Genomic DNA, 17,507 nt, shown 5'->3' with positions numbered 1-17,507 from the left:
AAGACTCTACTAAGAGTCTCTTATGGTTTGTTTCCCACTCTCTCCCTCCACATATGTTCAACTGTTTTGTTTCTTAAATTCTATAAGTGAAACCATATGTTATTTGTCTTTCTCTGACATTTCCCTTAGCATAATATACTCTAGCTCATCCTCATCATTGCAAATGGCAAGATTATTCTTTTCAATGGCTGAGTAATATTCTATTTTGTGTATATATATATATATATATATACAAAATATATGTGTGTGTGCAATATACATATATATAATATATATTGCATATATATATATATATATATATATATAATATTTATCCACTCATCAGTTGATGGACATTTGGACTCTTCACAATTTGGCTATCATTTATGTGTCCCTTAAGGCTCTTAATCTACTACAACTCCTTTTATCCTACTTGGATTTATTGAAAAGACTGGCTTTTCATCCTCTAGTTTCAGTAGCACTAATACTTGTTTTTGTCTAGTTATTTCTTGTTGTTTTACTTACCTTGTTCCTGTAGGTTTATAAATTGTAAATTATATATAAAGACCAATGTTATATTCATGGATTTTTACACATCTCTCTTAGAATTGGAAAAAAATGAAAAAGGAAGGAATTCTACAGACTTACTTGTCATAATTGAAATGGTCACACAGAGTCATATATTTTTTCCTAAGCATCCAAAGAATATTTAGTGCTTGCCTGTAAGAAAATGGATATTAAAGTTCTTGGACAATACCAGAGACGTTAATTGATCATAATATAATTAAACTAATAGTCAATGACAGATATTCAGTATATTTGGAAAAAAAAACATACTTCCAAATAATTCATTGGTCCAAAAGAAATCATATTATATCTAGAATATAACTTTTAGCACTTAATATGTAATATTAAAAATACTAGGGAAAGTTTTTAAAGTGTTTTTTTTTTTTATTTTTACTTTCAACAAATGCAGAAATTCTTTTTCTTTGGCTATTATTTCATAAGTTCTTGGTGAAAGCCAATGACATGACATTAAAATACATTCAAGTCAATTTGAGTTAAGAAGTAGGATTTATTCCAGTGAGCTCACAAACGTGGTCCTCTGGTGATATAATGGTATTAGTATATGATTCTATGCACAGAAGAATGTAGGTGTAGGTGGCGTGTCATGAAAATGGATTTCTTTCACATGGGCTTTTGATAGGAGCCATCCATGATATTCTGGTTACTAGTTGACAAAAAGACTTGTGAATGAGATGAGCCATTGATATAGCAGCCAATCCATCATGAAATTGAAGAATCCATGCTCCATATTCTCATTCAAGTAGAAATCATCTTACATATAAGGAGTGTTGTCGGTAAAGCCAAACTGTTGTGAAAGCAATTTAAGATCTGCTTTAGTTCTTGGGCAAGTGGTTGTTCAAAATCTCAGAGCTCCACTATACAAAGGCTGGTACAAATTATTTAGACTTGGCTAAATGTTCAAAAGGAGATTCAGGTCCTTTCCTTAGCCATAGCAGACTTTTTAATATCCCCATGAAATGTTTGATCCCCTTATGACTTCCCTGACTTTTTCTAAGTGTATTGTAGGAGATAAAGTTTTGGGCTCCAAAGTCTTAATAACTAGGATGAATTCTGCTCCATTCACTATATTATCATGCACAAGTACCTTAACTTCCCTAAGACCTGAGTTTTCTCACTTATAAAGAGGGTATATCAACAGCATCCATCTCAACAGCTCTGCGTGAGACTTAACTGTGATAATGGCAAGAAAGTACTCAGCAGTGTATCTGGTATACATTAAGCACTCAACAGATGCTTATCATTGTTGCTCGTTTTCATATATTAGATTTCAGTGGTATGAAATACTAATACTGCTTGTCCTATGAAGCTTCTCGTTCATGACTGTAAAACTCTATCGTCTGCATCAGAGGGATAGATCACAATATATCAGAATAATTTAAAGGGGCATTGTCATGCAATTGTATCAATACATGCAAGAGGGCATTTTGTAAAATTAGGCAGTCATTATCACTTTTTCAAAAACTCAGGTTAATATATGAATTTAAGGAAACTTTGAAATGTCATTGTTTTGTAAAGACTAAAAGCAAGCACTCTGCTACATAATAAAATATTAAATACATTGTCTTTAAGACCAAAACAAACCAGAGATATTTCCTAATATTTCTGTTAATTGACAAAATGTAGAGGTTTTGGTGAGAAATAAACACAAAAAAACACTTGAAAAGTCATAACATTTTATTACAGAAGGAGAAAATGTTATTTTTATTACCTGTGATGTCATATTTGGAAATTCCAAGAAATTACACTAAAAACCTATTAGAATTAATAAGGAAATTTAATAAGATTTTATATATATATATATATATATACATACACACACACACACTGGCTTTTTCTTATACTGGCAATTATTAGTTTAAACATTAAAAAGGAAAGAAATGCATTTGTATGGCAACCTAAAGTATAATATCTAAAACTAAATTTAACAAACTAAATAAACATATGTGAAAAATAGCATTTTATTAATGGATATAAAATAAGACATGAATAAACAGAAATATATTTTTGATATAAAAGATTACCATTATAAATGCTAGTTCTTCCCAAATTAATGATTAATACACTTCCAATCAGAATGAACTTCTTATGGAAGAATAAATGTAAAAGAATTCCGAGAAAATTTGAAAAGTAGAATAAACATTAACATTTACAATAAAGCCTGATTTAAAATCAATACAGTACTGTCTGGCATAGCAATAGACAGATCAATCTAAGAGAATACAGAAGACAGAGATATTTCTTGCTGTATTTGAGAAATAAACTTTAAAATGAGGTTGACATTTCAACCAGAAGATTATCCAATAAATGGTGTTGAGACTATTCCTTCTGGTAGAACATAAAGTTTTCCTTCTCCTATATCAAACTAGTTGGCAGAGGCTGATTCCAGTGATGGATCTGAAGTCAAACGAGAGCAGTTATCACTTCTTTAATAAATCAGAAGTAGAAGAGTCAAGAATGGTTTTAAAGAGCTTGTTTTTTCTTTTGGTATTTTCAAGTATAATAAAGATGGAGAGCTCACACACTCATCCTTTTGAGCAATTGGAGGTTGTGAGCTGAGAAGACCTTTCAAGGTATCATTCCTACTATAGGAGATTGCATTATCACTCCTGTGTTCTTCACATGGAGAGTGGTACCCATATCCACCAGTCATCCAAGTCATCAGGTTCCTGGTCCTCAACTCCTCCATTGTTGCTCCCTACCCATATACCCCAAACTTGTAATTTCTGCTTCCCTAACAGATTTGGAGCCCATCCCCTCACATCCACTCCCACCATTCTACTTTATGTCAGGCTGTCATCCTTTGTCACCTGAAAATAGCCTCCCACCTGGTCTTCTGGCACCAGCTTGCTCCTCTCTAGATTCCATCATGCTGCCAGAGTGACTTTTCATAACCATATCTGATGATGTCAATTCTCTATTCAAATTCTTTGTGTTGAGGACCTGCCTATAGCTTAAGTCTGATATTCCATCATGTCTTTGCATATATATGCATCTCTCCAGATGAACTCCATCATATCTCATAGTTTCACACTTAGTGTTTCCTTTGCCAGTGTGCCCTTTCACATGACTTCACACTTACTTGTCCTTCAAAACTCACTGGATATTTTACTTCTAGAAAACGTTCATTTCCTATCTGAGTTTCATTCATGTGTCTTTCCTCTAGGCTGTCTTGGGCATGCCATGAGCATCTCTCCCACTCTTCTCAGCACACTGGAAGAAAAAAAAAAAAAAACATGCTTTATTTGATTTGAATTTCTCGATGCTTTACATGGTCCCTTAGGCTTACATGGTAGACTTTCAATTAATATTGACTAGATAGGTCAATACATAAACATTCATAACCAGGTATTATATTAAGCTCATATGACTTATATAGTTTGATTCTCTATTGATGTCCATTTTTATAGTCAAAAACAATTACAGATAAATGAGAGCTAGAATCATCCTTTGCTCTAGCTGGTATATTTTTATTTAAATGTAGAAATGCATTAACTTCTCCTCAAGTAAGATGTTAAAATGAAAAGGACTAGTTTCACCCTGTTGATGATCTGGAGTTGGGACTCTGCAGTTTCTCTAGGCAAGAGAGAACCAGAGAAGGAACCATCGTGATTGTTTTGTGAAGATTAAACTTTGCGCATGACATTGGCTGTCTATTCCCTGAGGAATATCTTACATTATTCTTCCTCCTTTTTCCCATTCAGTTATCATCATTATGAATCATAACCTAAAATTACAGAGGCTGTGGGACCTAGAGTTTGATCAATTATCTCTTCAGGAAGATGTCATATTGTTTTCTAGTCCTGGGTAGACAACTATATTCCAGTTAGCCTACCTTCACTGTCACCAGGAGTAAGATTGTCAGTGTGAGGAATTAGAGGACACAGACACCCCAAATCTAACAATCTAACTGACATAGATTTAAGAGGCATATTCTTTTCAGAATTAGAATTTTGGTATTAAAGGGATGACTCTGTCAAAAGTTGCTTTTTAGAGCACTGTCAATTTATCTGCCCGTTCCCCTGAAATTTCTACATGCTTTCTCTTGCTTTGCCTTTCCTTTCCTTTCCTTTTTCTGGTTTTATCCTATTTTCTTTCTTTTCATTTTCTGTTTTCTTTTTAATTTTTTCCAGCTTTATCGAGATACAACTGGCATACAATATTGTAGAAGTTTAAGGTATACAATATGTACAGTGTAGTTATTACCACAATAAAATTACCACATCGGTCACCTCCCATAATTATCTTTTTGGGTATATGTGTGGGAAGAATGTTGAATGTCTACTCTCCTGACATCTTTCAAGTACATAATATAGTAAATTCAGTACCGTTAAGCATAGTTACCCTGCTGTACGTTAGATCCCCAGAATTTACTTATCTTATAACTGGAGGTTTGTACCCTTTGACCAACATCTCCCCATTTCCCTCACATCTCAGCTCCTGACAACCACTGCTTTACTCTCTGTTTCTACCTACACTCATTTTCAATTTCAGGAGCAATGACAGAGTGAAATGAATACTATACAAACAAATGTACCGATAGGTGAAATAATAGAGTAGTAAGGTTATTTGACCTCAAATAATTAAGAATGAATGAGGACATATTAAAATTGAACAAAAACGTACAATGTAGTTAAAATTGCAAATCTTAACTTGGAAAATTAAAACATTGAGATAAATATGAAATTTGTAGAGTAGCTAAGGGGCTACTAACTGTGAGAAATGTGAAAACATTTATTAAAATGTTGAGTATATTGCTTATGCATAATAATCCTCCATAAATGTTGCCCATTGTTATTAGGAACAAGAGCAGAAAACTAGATGAGTTTTTTTTAATTAATGCTGAAAATAAATAAGATTACTCAAAAGAGCATATATTCATAGAGGAATGAAATTTTAAAATCCATTTATTCAAATTAATATTGAGGGATTCAAGAAGGCAATGACTGCCAAGGTAGGTGGTATGAGGAAAGTTTTATGTATGGAATACATGGGTATGGAACTGTTCTGTCCCGTGACAGGAGTGGTGGATACATGACTTGTATACCACTGAATCAATTTGCTGCATATAAATTTTTAAAATATAACAAAAATTTAATACTGAGAAGACCGTAGGAGTACAGCAAGAATCAATCAATCAATCAAACAAGAACAAGGTAGAGGTCATTTGTAAATATAAGTGATTGGTCACTATAATCGTAAACAACATTCAAAGTTGACAGATGCAAGTGGCTTAAGGAAGATGATGTCCACTGATGAGAACAGGCCCCACCAAAAGAAACGAACACCTGAGTATGTATCCAAACGGTCTGGAAAGATAGAATGACCAGTAGACCATATCAATTGCTTTATGTAATTCTCTGTAAAGGAATATAGGCTACTAGGAACTGGAACAGAATTCTAACAAAGTGACCCATAAAATTCAGCGCACTAAATCAAGAACGGATGTGTGAGTATTTGTCAAAAGTACCAGCTGCCTGTCGTCGCTTGGCAGTGCAGTCCACAGCAGACGGTACATAGCAGCAATCACTTTCATTAGCAGGAGCCAGCAGACACAAATCTTTCTGGCCACTAGGAGAAAACAACTTGAATAACTGTATTTTCATCTTGTTTCGTTTCTATGTTATTTCCTTTTTTTCCTTAAAATTCTCATCTTAAGGAGAGAGCTATATAAAATTTTGGTAATTTTATAGTTAATGACACTTGTAGTAATAACAGTGATATTGAACCTTGCAGGAAGTGTAGACTTTGTTCACATGTTTTTGAGCACTTTGTGCCAGGAACTGTTCTAGCTACGGGAGTTACAGAGAATTTATGGAAGGAGATGAGACAAAGAATAATGAAATAATCACATTAAATAGAAAGCACAATTAATGGCAATAATTCCAAAGGGGGAAAAGCAATAAGACAGGTGATCATTAGATTAGAGATTAGGGGAAGATTGCAATCTTCAATGTGGTAGCCAGGGAAGGCTGAAATTGGAAATTAAGTAACAGAAAACTGAAGGAGATAACAAAGGAAGATATATCTGAAGGAGAGCTTCCCAGGAAGAGGGTGCAACAAATACAAATGCCCTGAGTCCAGAGCATGCCTGGCATGTTTGAGGAAGAGCTAAGTGTCCAGTGTATAGTAGGTGGCTCGGGTAAGGTGAGCAGAGGGAAAAGTGTCTGGAGATGAAGATAGAGAGCTAAGGGGGAATGCAATAGATCCCATGTGACCTTTTAGGCCATGGTAAAGAACTTGACCTTACAATATTCTATAGAAAGATGTTAAGGAGTTGGGAGTAGTGTTATTTATTTGACACGATCTTTGTGCTTTGTTTACACACATGCTCACACTATCTCTATATTCATACACATTTATTTTCAATGCTTGATTATGGCTTTCACATCTGTGTATCATGTGAAAGGCCATGGCCTTTCACTAAAACCCCAGACTTATGTACCCACGTACGTCCCCGAGATCTCCACATATGTGACTAATAGGCACCTCAAATTTCACATAACCCAAGAGCTTGCATGTTTTTCTTTGTCTCGGTAGGTCATCCACCAGTTGCCCAAGCCAAAGATCTGCAAATTGTCATTGAGCTTCTTCTTTTCCACACCTTTCATGTCCAATTTATAGCTCTACAGATGCTACCTCCCAAATGACAACAGCCACCTAGACAAGTACAAAAACACTTGTAGGATTTTCTAATTTTTTAAGAACTGCTTTAAAAGTCACATAACAGAAAAGTAACCATCTTAACTATTTTTAAGTGTACAGTTCAGTGTCTTTAAGTACATTCACAGTGTTGTGTGACCATCATCTAAACCACTCTCCTCCAAAACACTCGTCATCTTGCAAAACTGAAACTCTGTACCCATTATACAGTACCTCCCCACTCTACCTTCCTCCTAGTTTCTAGAAATCACCATCTTACTTTCTGTGTCTATGAATATGACTACTCAGGAGTCTCACAGAAGTGGAACCATGCAATTTTAGTCCTTTTGTGACTGGCTTATTTCACTTACCATAATGTCCTAAGGGCTCACCCACATTATAGCATGTGTCAAAATTTCCTTCTTTTTAAAGCTGAAAAATATCCCATTGTATGTATATCCCCCAGTTTGTTTACCCATTCATCTGTTGATGGACACCTGAGTCTCACCTGCATTTGGGCTATCATGAATAATTGTGCTGTGAATACAGGTGTACAAGTTTCTGAGTCTCTGCTTTCAACTCTTTGGGAAATATACCCAGAAGTGGAATTATTGGGTCTTATGGTAATTCAATTTTTTAAAAAACTGCAGTACAGTTTTTCATAACGTGTACCGTTTTACATTCCCACTCGGTACCTTTCTTTTTGTCTTCTTTATTTTCCTTCTTAGTCCAGGCACAATGATCTTTGTTTCTTCATACATCAAGCTTAGTCTTGCTGAAGGGCCTTTGTAGGAGTTATTTCTTCTTCCTGTATAGCTTGTCACCATGCTGCTTGCTTAACTGGCTCTTTCTGATCATTCACCTTAGATTCCACCAAGAATATCTTCTTTGACTCAGTTACTATTCCATCAGCATAAGACTTGCAGGATCTCCCAATTTCCTTGTGCATTTATTCTTATTTTATTGGTCTTACTTCCCAGAAAAACTGTATCCCCAGTACCTAGAATTATGACTGGCACATAGGAGATGCAAAGTAATTGTTGAAATGTTATTGGGGTTAATATGATAAATTTCCTAATGTGCTATATGTGGACACTGCTCATTAGTGGAAAATGCCATCGTCACTCAAAAAATAATAACTATTCTTTAAGAACAAATTAAACCGAGAGAGAATCCACAATTCCATAGTGTAATCAAGAATGGCGGTTGACATAGTTACTTTGATAATTCAGATTTCAGTAGAAATTTGGGGCTCATTAAATTGGATATTTCAGGCAAAATGTGTTCTTTGGTTTCAAATTATTTCAATAATTACCTTAATACTTCTCTATGCTTTATATACTCGATTATTGTCCTAGAGGTACTTGTAAAATCTTTCATGTACTTCTGAGTAGTGAATTTCAGCTTCAGCCTTCAAACAGAGGACTCATGTCACATACTTCCATGGCAAATTTTCTAAATTGATGTTTTATGGTTCATTCCAGTAGTAACCATTTTCCTAATCCATAAGGTCATCTGTGTTAGAGGAAACTGACTCAGATGGCATAAAAGGAAAGTGTCATTTCTGTTTTTAGAGTAAGAAGTGAGTAGGTGGGTACAACCTGGATATTCCGGATTATGAACAATCTCCTAACGCAGTTATCTTTATGATGAGGCCATATATTATGAATGGCTTAGGTCTACTACTGTCTTGATGGGCACCCCTTCTTATGGCCCTATGATTCTAAAAGGATGGTAAAAGCCCAGGAAATATTTAGATGGGGAGGCAGCATATATTCTTGTGTATTGACACTCTTATTTTTTTAATGTTAAAATTGTTTTGAAGTTTGGATCTAGGATTCAAACTACTTCTATGTAGTGGGGAAAAAAAAGATGAATATTGTGTAGTAAGAGTCAACTTCTTCAAGAATCAGTTTGTGCACTCATTACCTTAGTCACTTTATAAATTTCCAAGAGATGTAATTCTGTGGGTACTAACCTAACTTGTGGGGGAGCTACTTATGGTTTGTGGAAAGACAGAGAAGTTACTGTTCTGAAAACATTTTAAATATTTTTTTTTCCTTTTATTCTAAAAGATGTTGGAAACAATATTAGGGTTTTCATATTGTTTTTAAAAAGTTATAGCATGCAGTTCATTTTCCAAACATAAGATTAGGCAGATTGTCTCGTTGTTTTCAATAATTATTGCAAAACCTTCAAAAAAGCGTTAAACAGAATTCACTGTGGAGCCCATTATATTTCAAGGACACTGGAGAGCCTCTGTGGCAATAAAGTTGAAAAGTATTATTCCATTCCTTTCATCTCTTTTATTACTTTTACTTAGGGTTTATAGTGGGAAATCCTTCTCAAACGTTGTGTTTCTGTTGTTAAGGTTTATATCCACATTTTGAGATGATTTTTTGTGACACCTTTGCATATTATGTCACAGGCTTCTTTAGAGCAAATAAAAGCTAGTCCCTTTCTGTTCACAAACGGGCATCTTCAGAAGAAAGAAAAAAAAAAAGCTCCTTTAGAAAATGCTGCTGATAGAGCATCTTTAGAATGTAGCATCCTTTGAAAAGCTGTTAGTATGAGACCTACTTTAAAAACTTTAATGAAAGATACGCTTCCATATTAGTGTGCGTGTTGAAGGTGGCTAACGTCGGTAATAGAGATCATATCGCCTTTTGCTATTACATCAAGGAAAAAATATATTTTAATATTACCTTTAATCATCAAACTCTTTTGCATAATCTAACATATGTTACCTTTAGAGATTATCAGTTAAGAAATAATGAAAATAAGTAGTTTGAATAAGGTTCACATTATTAATATTTTTGAGTATTGTCAGGGACTATGCTAAGCACTGAATGCATTACTAAAGTTTAGGTGGACACATTCTTTCTTAAATTTCTTCCCATATGGGCAGCCCAGGTGGCTCAGTGGTTTAGCGCCTGCCTTCGGCCCAGGGCGTGATCCTGGAGTCCCAGGATCAAGTCCCACATCGGGCTCCCTGCATGGGACCTGTCTCCTGCCTCTCTCTGCATCTCTCTGTGTCTCTCATGAATAAATAAATAAAATCTTTAAAATTAAAAAATAAAATAAAAATTTCTTCCCATAATACTTATGTGATTTTCCAAAAATAGGGTACAAGTACCTGTACCTGTATTAATCCTATCAAAATATGTATATAAATAATTATATTTAATATGTATATTAAAACTGGCTTTTTACTTGTCTTTCCCATTAAACTGTAAGCTCCAAGAGTGATTATTTTATATCTGCCATATGCATTCTGTCCTGTATCTTGATCGTCATGGGAGCTTGCCCCACTCTCCAAACATAGTAGGTGTTCTATAAATATTTATTAAGTGAATGATGATAATCATCCAGAAAATGCATCATTTCTTTAAGGGTGGGATCAGAGGGAAGAATAATGATGTGAAAGTCAGAATTCCAATTTATTAATTTTCAACACACAGTCTCCTTTAAAGAGAATTTATGGCAGGGTAGCAAGTGCATTTACTCCCTAACAGCTAACATTTAGTTGGTGCTACTGATAATGAGAGCACTTTTATGCACTACCTCATTAAATCTTCTCAGCATCCTTTGAGACCGTTGCTATCCTTAGTCTCATTCTACATGTGAGGAAACTGAAACAGGATGAATAAGGTCTTAAGGTTTCTCTGAGATGGGAGTATATAGTACAAATTGGAACTCTTACTTCCAGAGCTCAGGCTTCGAGGCAATCAATATCTGGAATGCCAATTTAATTATAAGGTAATCTCGGAGAAGATAAGTAACTTCATGAGGGTGCACAGCTAGTAAATGACAGATCCTGGTATGAAACCAAATTTGCACACTCCCAAGTCTGTGTGGCTGCAATGCCAGCCACTGTCTCCTTTCCCTTAACTAGTGCACTTTTCAGAGATGCACTAAGTTATGGGTTGGGTGCTATCCTAATCATGCTCAGCAAATCCTGGTCCTAATATATTGACAATTTCTTAAGAAAGGACCGCTTTATTTTTGTTTTTAGTTAACTCAGAGTAAATAATCCTTGGGCAAGACCATTTTTGACATTTCATTTCCCTTTCCATTATTCTTACATCCTCTTCGATTTTACCCAGTATTGATGATACCTAAGAAGAGTTTATATGGGGGGAAACAGCCCAAAGAAAAAAACTATTAGAATAAAAATGCATGATGCTCCGTGTCTATGGAAGGAACTCAGTGCCCTCTCGCACTTAAGAAATCCTGTGAAAGTCAAATCAAACATGGAAAATGTATCACCTGCTGACACAGGAGGATCTTGGGCAATAAGTGATGCACCATTTGAGGCTCTATGGAATATGATGTTAAGTCTTGTTTAATGCTGCCGTGCTCTATGTTCTAGTATGAGATAGGCTGATGATGCCTCTTTTTGGATTCTAGAGTCTCAAGTCCCTGACCAACCAAGCTCTCTTCATGTGAGGCCCCAGACCAACTGCATCATCATGAGTTGGACTCCTCCCTTGAACCCAAACATCGTGGTGCGAGGTTACATTATTGGTTACGGTGTTGGGAGCCCATATGCCGAGACGGTGCGTGTGGACAGTAAACAGCGATATTATTCCATTGAGAGGTTAGGTGAGTAGCTATGGTTTTTATTCTATTAAGAGAAATAAATGATTTATCTGAAATTAGTTTCTTTCTTGGAAACTTGCTCTTTGGAATTTTATTTTAATTTGTGACACAAATTAATTCTTAAAAGCAAGTCTCTTTTTCTAAACACACACATGCACACGCACAACTCATGATTTTCCTCTATGGATTTTGAATTGGGGAATTTTATCTAGAGACATTCATAATGGTGGGTACTCTGCTGTGTACTTTTGCTTAGGAGTCATAGAATTCAGAAAGGGATTGTATTTATTTTTTCCCACTGGTTAGTGGAAACTTCTTACTAATTCTTATAAAAAGAAAGAACACTTTTTTTTTCATTTTTTTCTCACTAATTATATATTCCATCAATTTTTCTTTAACACTAAATTATCTAGTCTCATTGCCTTCTTTAACCCTTAGTGTTTATAGGTAGAGCTTTGTGGCTATGCCATTATGATCATAAAACAAAAGGTGAAACAAGGAATTTTCAATCAAGCCTGTACACTTAGTTATCAAACTGCTCTCTGCATACATTCCAAGTTCTCTTATCATACTCAGCCTCATTTTAGTCAATACAATACTTGAATTATGACTTTTCTGAATTCATTTAAAACTTGTTTATTCAGAGAGGGCTACTGTGTAGGAAAAGCGTTCTTATCCAATTCTATACCTGATTTTCCATAATATAATAAGAGATTATATCATTAACAGAGAGAAATCAAAGAAATATATGTCATATACAGGGTGTCAAGAAGTTAAATTGTTCTCGTAAAGCACAAAGCAAGTTGATTCTATTTGTTGACTTGACACCATATTATTTGCAAAGAAGTACACTGACCTCACTGGGAATACAATCTGATTGGTGGGGGCAGGAGGGATGCTACTTATTTGTAATGTCTTTCACAAACAGAACATTCGTGATGAGAAGCTTGATTTGAATTTGAATGCCTTTTTCTTGCAGTAGCAAAGAAAGATTTTCCCAATGCAGGAGGAAAAATACACTGACCCATTCTCTCTATAATTGCCTTAGACAATAAGAGAAATGCTTACTGAAAATCTCCACTATTCTGGTTAGCTTGGCATTTAGAAATAACATTCTCTCGGTTAGTCCCCCGTTTGAATGTTAAGGCAATCATATAACATATTTTATAGCCATCAAACCTATGTCAAGGGACTGTCATCGATCCATTATTCAGTGGACATCATCTCTGACAGTCCATCTTGATGCCACCCAGCGGAGAGAGATCCCCATGGCCGTGCCCAGGCTCCCCTGCAATGAGAGTATGGTGCAAACTCAGAATGAAGTCATGAGCGAAAACCACATTGGGTATTACCTTTTGGTAATGATGTTCTTTACTACACGTTGACTTTCCAGGAGCCTCCAAAGCTAGCAAAGTTGAGGCTTTTGGGAGATTAACACTGGCAAATCTCTGCAAACGCTTAACAAGAAAACAGGAGATTTCCCTTTGTAAGATGTATTTTAAAGAGCTAAGAAAATTTTTTAAAGATTTTATTTATTTATTCATGAGAGACACACAAAGAGAGGCAGAGACACAGGCAGAGGGAGAAGCAGGCTCCCTACAGGAGCCCAATGTGGAACTCCATCCCGGGTCCTGGGATCACACACTGAGCCAAGGCAGACGCTCAACCGCTGAGCCACTCAGGTGCTCGAGCTGAGAAAACTTATGGATAAAATGGATATGAACCTATTTCAATGAATACATTTCATGTGTTTCTTACACTTCAAATTTATCTGGAAAGATATTTACACACATGCATTTACATACACACACATGTGTATGTAGAGATGTATTTCAGTTCTCCCAGCTGATACTCTTCTAACATAGTCCCATGTCTTACCATAAAATATGAAATAAAATAGTATTTTATTGTTATTGTCCAAGTATCTGCATAGCTATACAGAGAAACTGGTATTTTTTTCAACATGTGATTTACTATTTATCTAAAGTGTATGTTAAACATACCTTAATATATATTAAATAGGAAGAGTTTTATATATACATGTAAAAATATATAAAATTGTCTAGACAATTTAAAGCTAAAACTAATCTAAAGCTTTAAAACTTATATTTTAAATACATTTCAAAAAGATACCATGAAACTGGTATGCTTACTTAAATATTTACTAGAATAAATAAAACAATTGGTAGTTTCTTCGCAAAGTTTGAATGTGAGTTTGAGTGAATCCTTTATCTTTTTAAAAGTTACAACTTAATATATATCTAACATAAACTTTGGCTTAATAATGGAATATATATTTTAAGGACTGTATAATAGTTATACAATTAAAAATGAATTAAGGAAAGCTATAATCTGGTAAAGCATAACATAAGCTATGACTTCAAGTGTCATGGTTGCTTTTAGCTTATAAAAAAATTACTTGGTTTATAATTCACCAATAAACTCGCTCTCTTTGATGACAGACCAGAACTTTCAAATGCATTTTGTTTATCGGGCATAATAATTGAGTATTTAGACACCAGGCACTGTGACCTGCTTCAGGACTAAAACTACAAGATCATTTTGAATAATATCTAACATTGCCAGATTTAAAACAAAAGCTTACCAGGGCACCTGGATGGCTCAGTCAGTTAAGCATCTGCCATCAGCTCAGGTCATGATCTTGGGGTCCTGGGATTGAGGCCCACATCGGGCTCTTGCTCAGTAGAGGGTCTGCTTCTTCCTTGGCCTCTGACTGACTCTCCTCCCTGCTTATGTGCTCGCTCTCTTTCTCTTTCCCTCTCTCTCTCTCTCTCTCTCTAAAATAAATAAAATCATAAAAAAAAATCTTACCTAGTACAGATATAGAGATTCATTAACCAGTGTTTGTACTATTAGATGTTTATACTCTTTTGACATCATACTCCTTCTAGTTTAAGAACCCTACATGCCAGCTTTGATGTATACGCATGATATGAATCCACAAGATCTGAATTCTGGCAATGTTGGCAAAATTAATTTGAAACCAAGTTCTTCTTTTAAAAACTCACAATTTATCTACCAACCTATTGCTCAATCTATCAATCTATCAGTTTATCTACTTCTACACTTTACCTACTTCTACCTACATGAAGGTATTTGCAAGTGTATAAACTATACATACTTAAAGTGTGTAATTTGTTGAGTTTTTAAAAGAGCTTGATTGTGGTATAATTGACACACAATAAGCTTCTGCTATACAAATTTCTTCTTTAATTTCTCTCAGTAATATTTTATAATATTCAATATAGGAAGTCTTGAATTCTTTGTTAGATTTAGTTCATGTATATAGCATATATGCGTGTGTGTTAAATTTAGTCCCTATTTATACGTGTGTGTGCGTGTATGTATGGACTATTTTAAATGGGTTTGTTCAAGTTTTTTTTTTCAACTGTTTGCTGCTAGTGTAGAATAAAATGGTTTTTAAACAATAAAACCAATAAGACTTGTATCCTAGACCCGTTAGATCCATTTATTTGTTCTACTAGTAGAATGCTCTGAGAATTTCCATGTAAACAAGCATATTGTATGGAAATAAGAGCAGTTTTATAGTTATTTTCTGATATTCTACCTTTTATTTCTTTCTCTTGCCTTCTCTTGGGTAAGATCTCTAGTACAATGTTGAATAGAAGCAGTGGAGGGAGGCATTTTTTGTCTTGTTCCTGACTTAGGGGAGGCATGAAATAGGATGATAGTTACAGGTTCTTCACAGGTGTCTCTTAGCAGATTGAGGAACTTTTCTACTTTTTCTAGCTTTCTGGGAGTTTTTGTAATGAATTTGTTGAATTTTTGTGAAATAATTTTCTCTTTTTCCTCCTTTATTAGTATTTCTTAAAATGGTGAATTATATTGATTCTTGAAAGACAGCTAATCTTCAGTTTCTCATATAGATCCTATGTTGTCATGATGGATTATCCTTTTCTTGTATTGTTGGATTTGATTTGTTGATATTTATTAAGGATTTTTTGTTCCTATATTCATTAGGTATATTTGTCTACTATATTCATGAAGTATATTTTGTCTACAATTTTCTTTTTATGGAATTATTTTACCCTTTTTTATTAAAGTTAGACTGGCTTTATAAAATTTGATGAATAGTTGGTTCTTCTGTCACTGAAAAAGTGTGTGTAAAACTTATATTTTTTATTCCTGTAATGTTTGATAGAATTTATTAATTCATTCAGATGGTTATCTGGACCTGAGATTTCCTTTTTAGGAAGTCTTTTGATAATTTAACTTATTTAACACAAATACATCTTTTTTATATTCTGTATTTTTCTTGTATTGATTTTAGTAAGTTACAATTTTCATGGCATTTGTCTAGTTCATTTTGTCATATTTTGTAGCATAGAAATGTTCATTCATAATAGTCTCTTATTATCTGTGGTGATAACTGCTGTTTCATTACTGATATTGATCATCTATGTCCTCTCTCTTTTTTGTGAATAGCCTAGGTAAGGGTTTACCAATTTTGTTGATCTTTGAGGCTTTACCATTACTAATTTGTTCTCTGTCTCTATATTATTTTTTTTCATGTCTACTATTTTCTTTCTTGTACTTATTATAGTCATACCTGCTCTCCATTTCTAATGTCTTAAGGTGGAACCTTAGGTTGGTCTTTGTAAGAGATGTAGATATCAAAAATTGGTTGTGATTGCTACAAAATATCAATTTTGCCTTATTTAAAAATACTTAGCTTTTTAAGGTAGATTTATTGTTTCTAAATAATATAAAAAATCATTTTTATAAGAGTGATTGGAAATATTTTACTTTACTGTTAGAAAGAAAGAGAAAGAAAGGAAATAAAGAGAAAGAAAAAGAAAGAAGAAAGAAAGAAGAAAGAAAGAAAGAAAGAAAGAAAGAAAGAAAGAAAGAAAGAAAGAAAGAAGAAAGAAAGAAAGAAAGAAAGAAAGAGAAAGAAAGAAAGAAAGAAAGAAAGAAAGAAAGAAAGAAAGAAAGAAAGAAAGGAAAGAAAGAGGAAGAAAGGGAGAAAGAAAGAGGAAGAAGAAGGAAGGAAGGAAGGAAGGAAGGAAGGAAGGAAGGAAGGAAGGAAGGAAGGAAGGAAGGAAGAAGGAAGGAAGGAAGGAAAGGAGTATTTCATTTGTGACTAAATTTGTTTAGAATCTAATGGTATCAAATGTAGGTTTAAATTCTGTCTTTAACAATAGATTATTGGTCATCTGCACAGTAGGCTTTACATTCCCACATTGTGGGACTATTGAAGCCTCAGTTTTCTTATTGGTGAGGCAGGATAGTATTTTACCTTATAATTCTGAGATTCCATTTAGATAACAAAACTAATACCATTTGAAATTTTTTAAAGAGTTAGAAACATTATGCACACACAAATAAGGCATTGTTCTATTATCATTTGGTACATCAGTGATTTAGCAAATATAAATAATTCAGTTCCATGACCTTTGAGTTGTGTGTTTTTATAAACTGAAGTTTATATTGTTTTGGTTTGTCCTCGCTACCTAACAGTAGACTATATAAAATACAACTTAAAAAACAGTTAAGGATTCCAGGGTTTTAAACTCCAATAATTCACCAATTGCACAACATTATATAAAATATATTTCTTTACTGAAACTAATATGAATCACAAATCAAAACAACACAGTGACATTCAATTCAGTGTGAAAGACAAAAAATGTAAACTCCTGTTTTCAGCTATACTA

The 17,507-nt window shown here is 34.2% G+C and overlaps 1 protein-coding gene across 7 annotated transcripts in view; it reads left to right on the top strand.

The window, feature by feature from the left end:
• The window catches only part of DCC (DCC netrin 1 receptor), a 1,086,838-nt gene that overhangs the window by 913,469 nt on the left and 155,862 nt on the right, over nucleotides 1-17,507 (top strand). For all 7 annotated transcript variants that reach the window (XM_072822920.1, XM_072822912.1, XM_072822902.1 and 4 more), the window contains one exon: nucleotides 11,617-11,811. In XM_072822920.1, the coding sequence (XP_072679021.1) occupies nucleotides 11,617-11,811 (195 nt within the window). The remainder of the gene's footprint in view (nucleotides 1-11,616; nucleotides 11,812-17,507) is intronic.

This window comes from Canis lupus, chromosome 1, assembly GCF_048164855.1.
Source record: "Canis lupus baileyi chromosome 1, mCanLup2.hap1, whole genome shotgun sequence".
NCBI classification, from domain to species: domain Eukaryota; kingdom Metazoa; phylum Chordata; class Mammalia; order Carnivora; family Canidae; genus Canis; species Canis lupus.
Note: the sequence above shows the minus strand (reverse complement) of the source record. Positions and strands in the feature narration are given on the sequence as shown.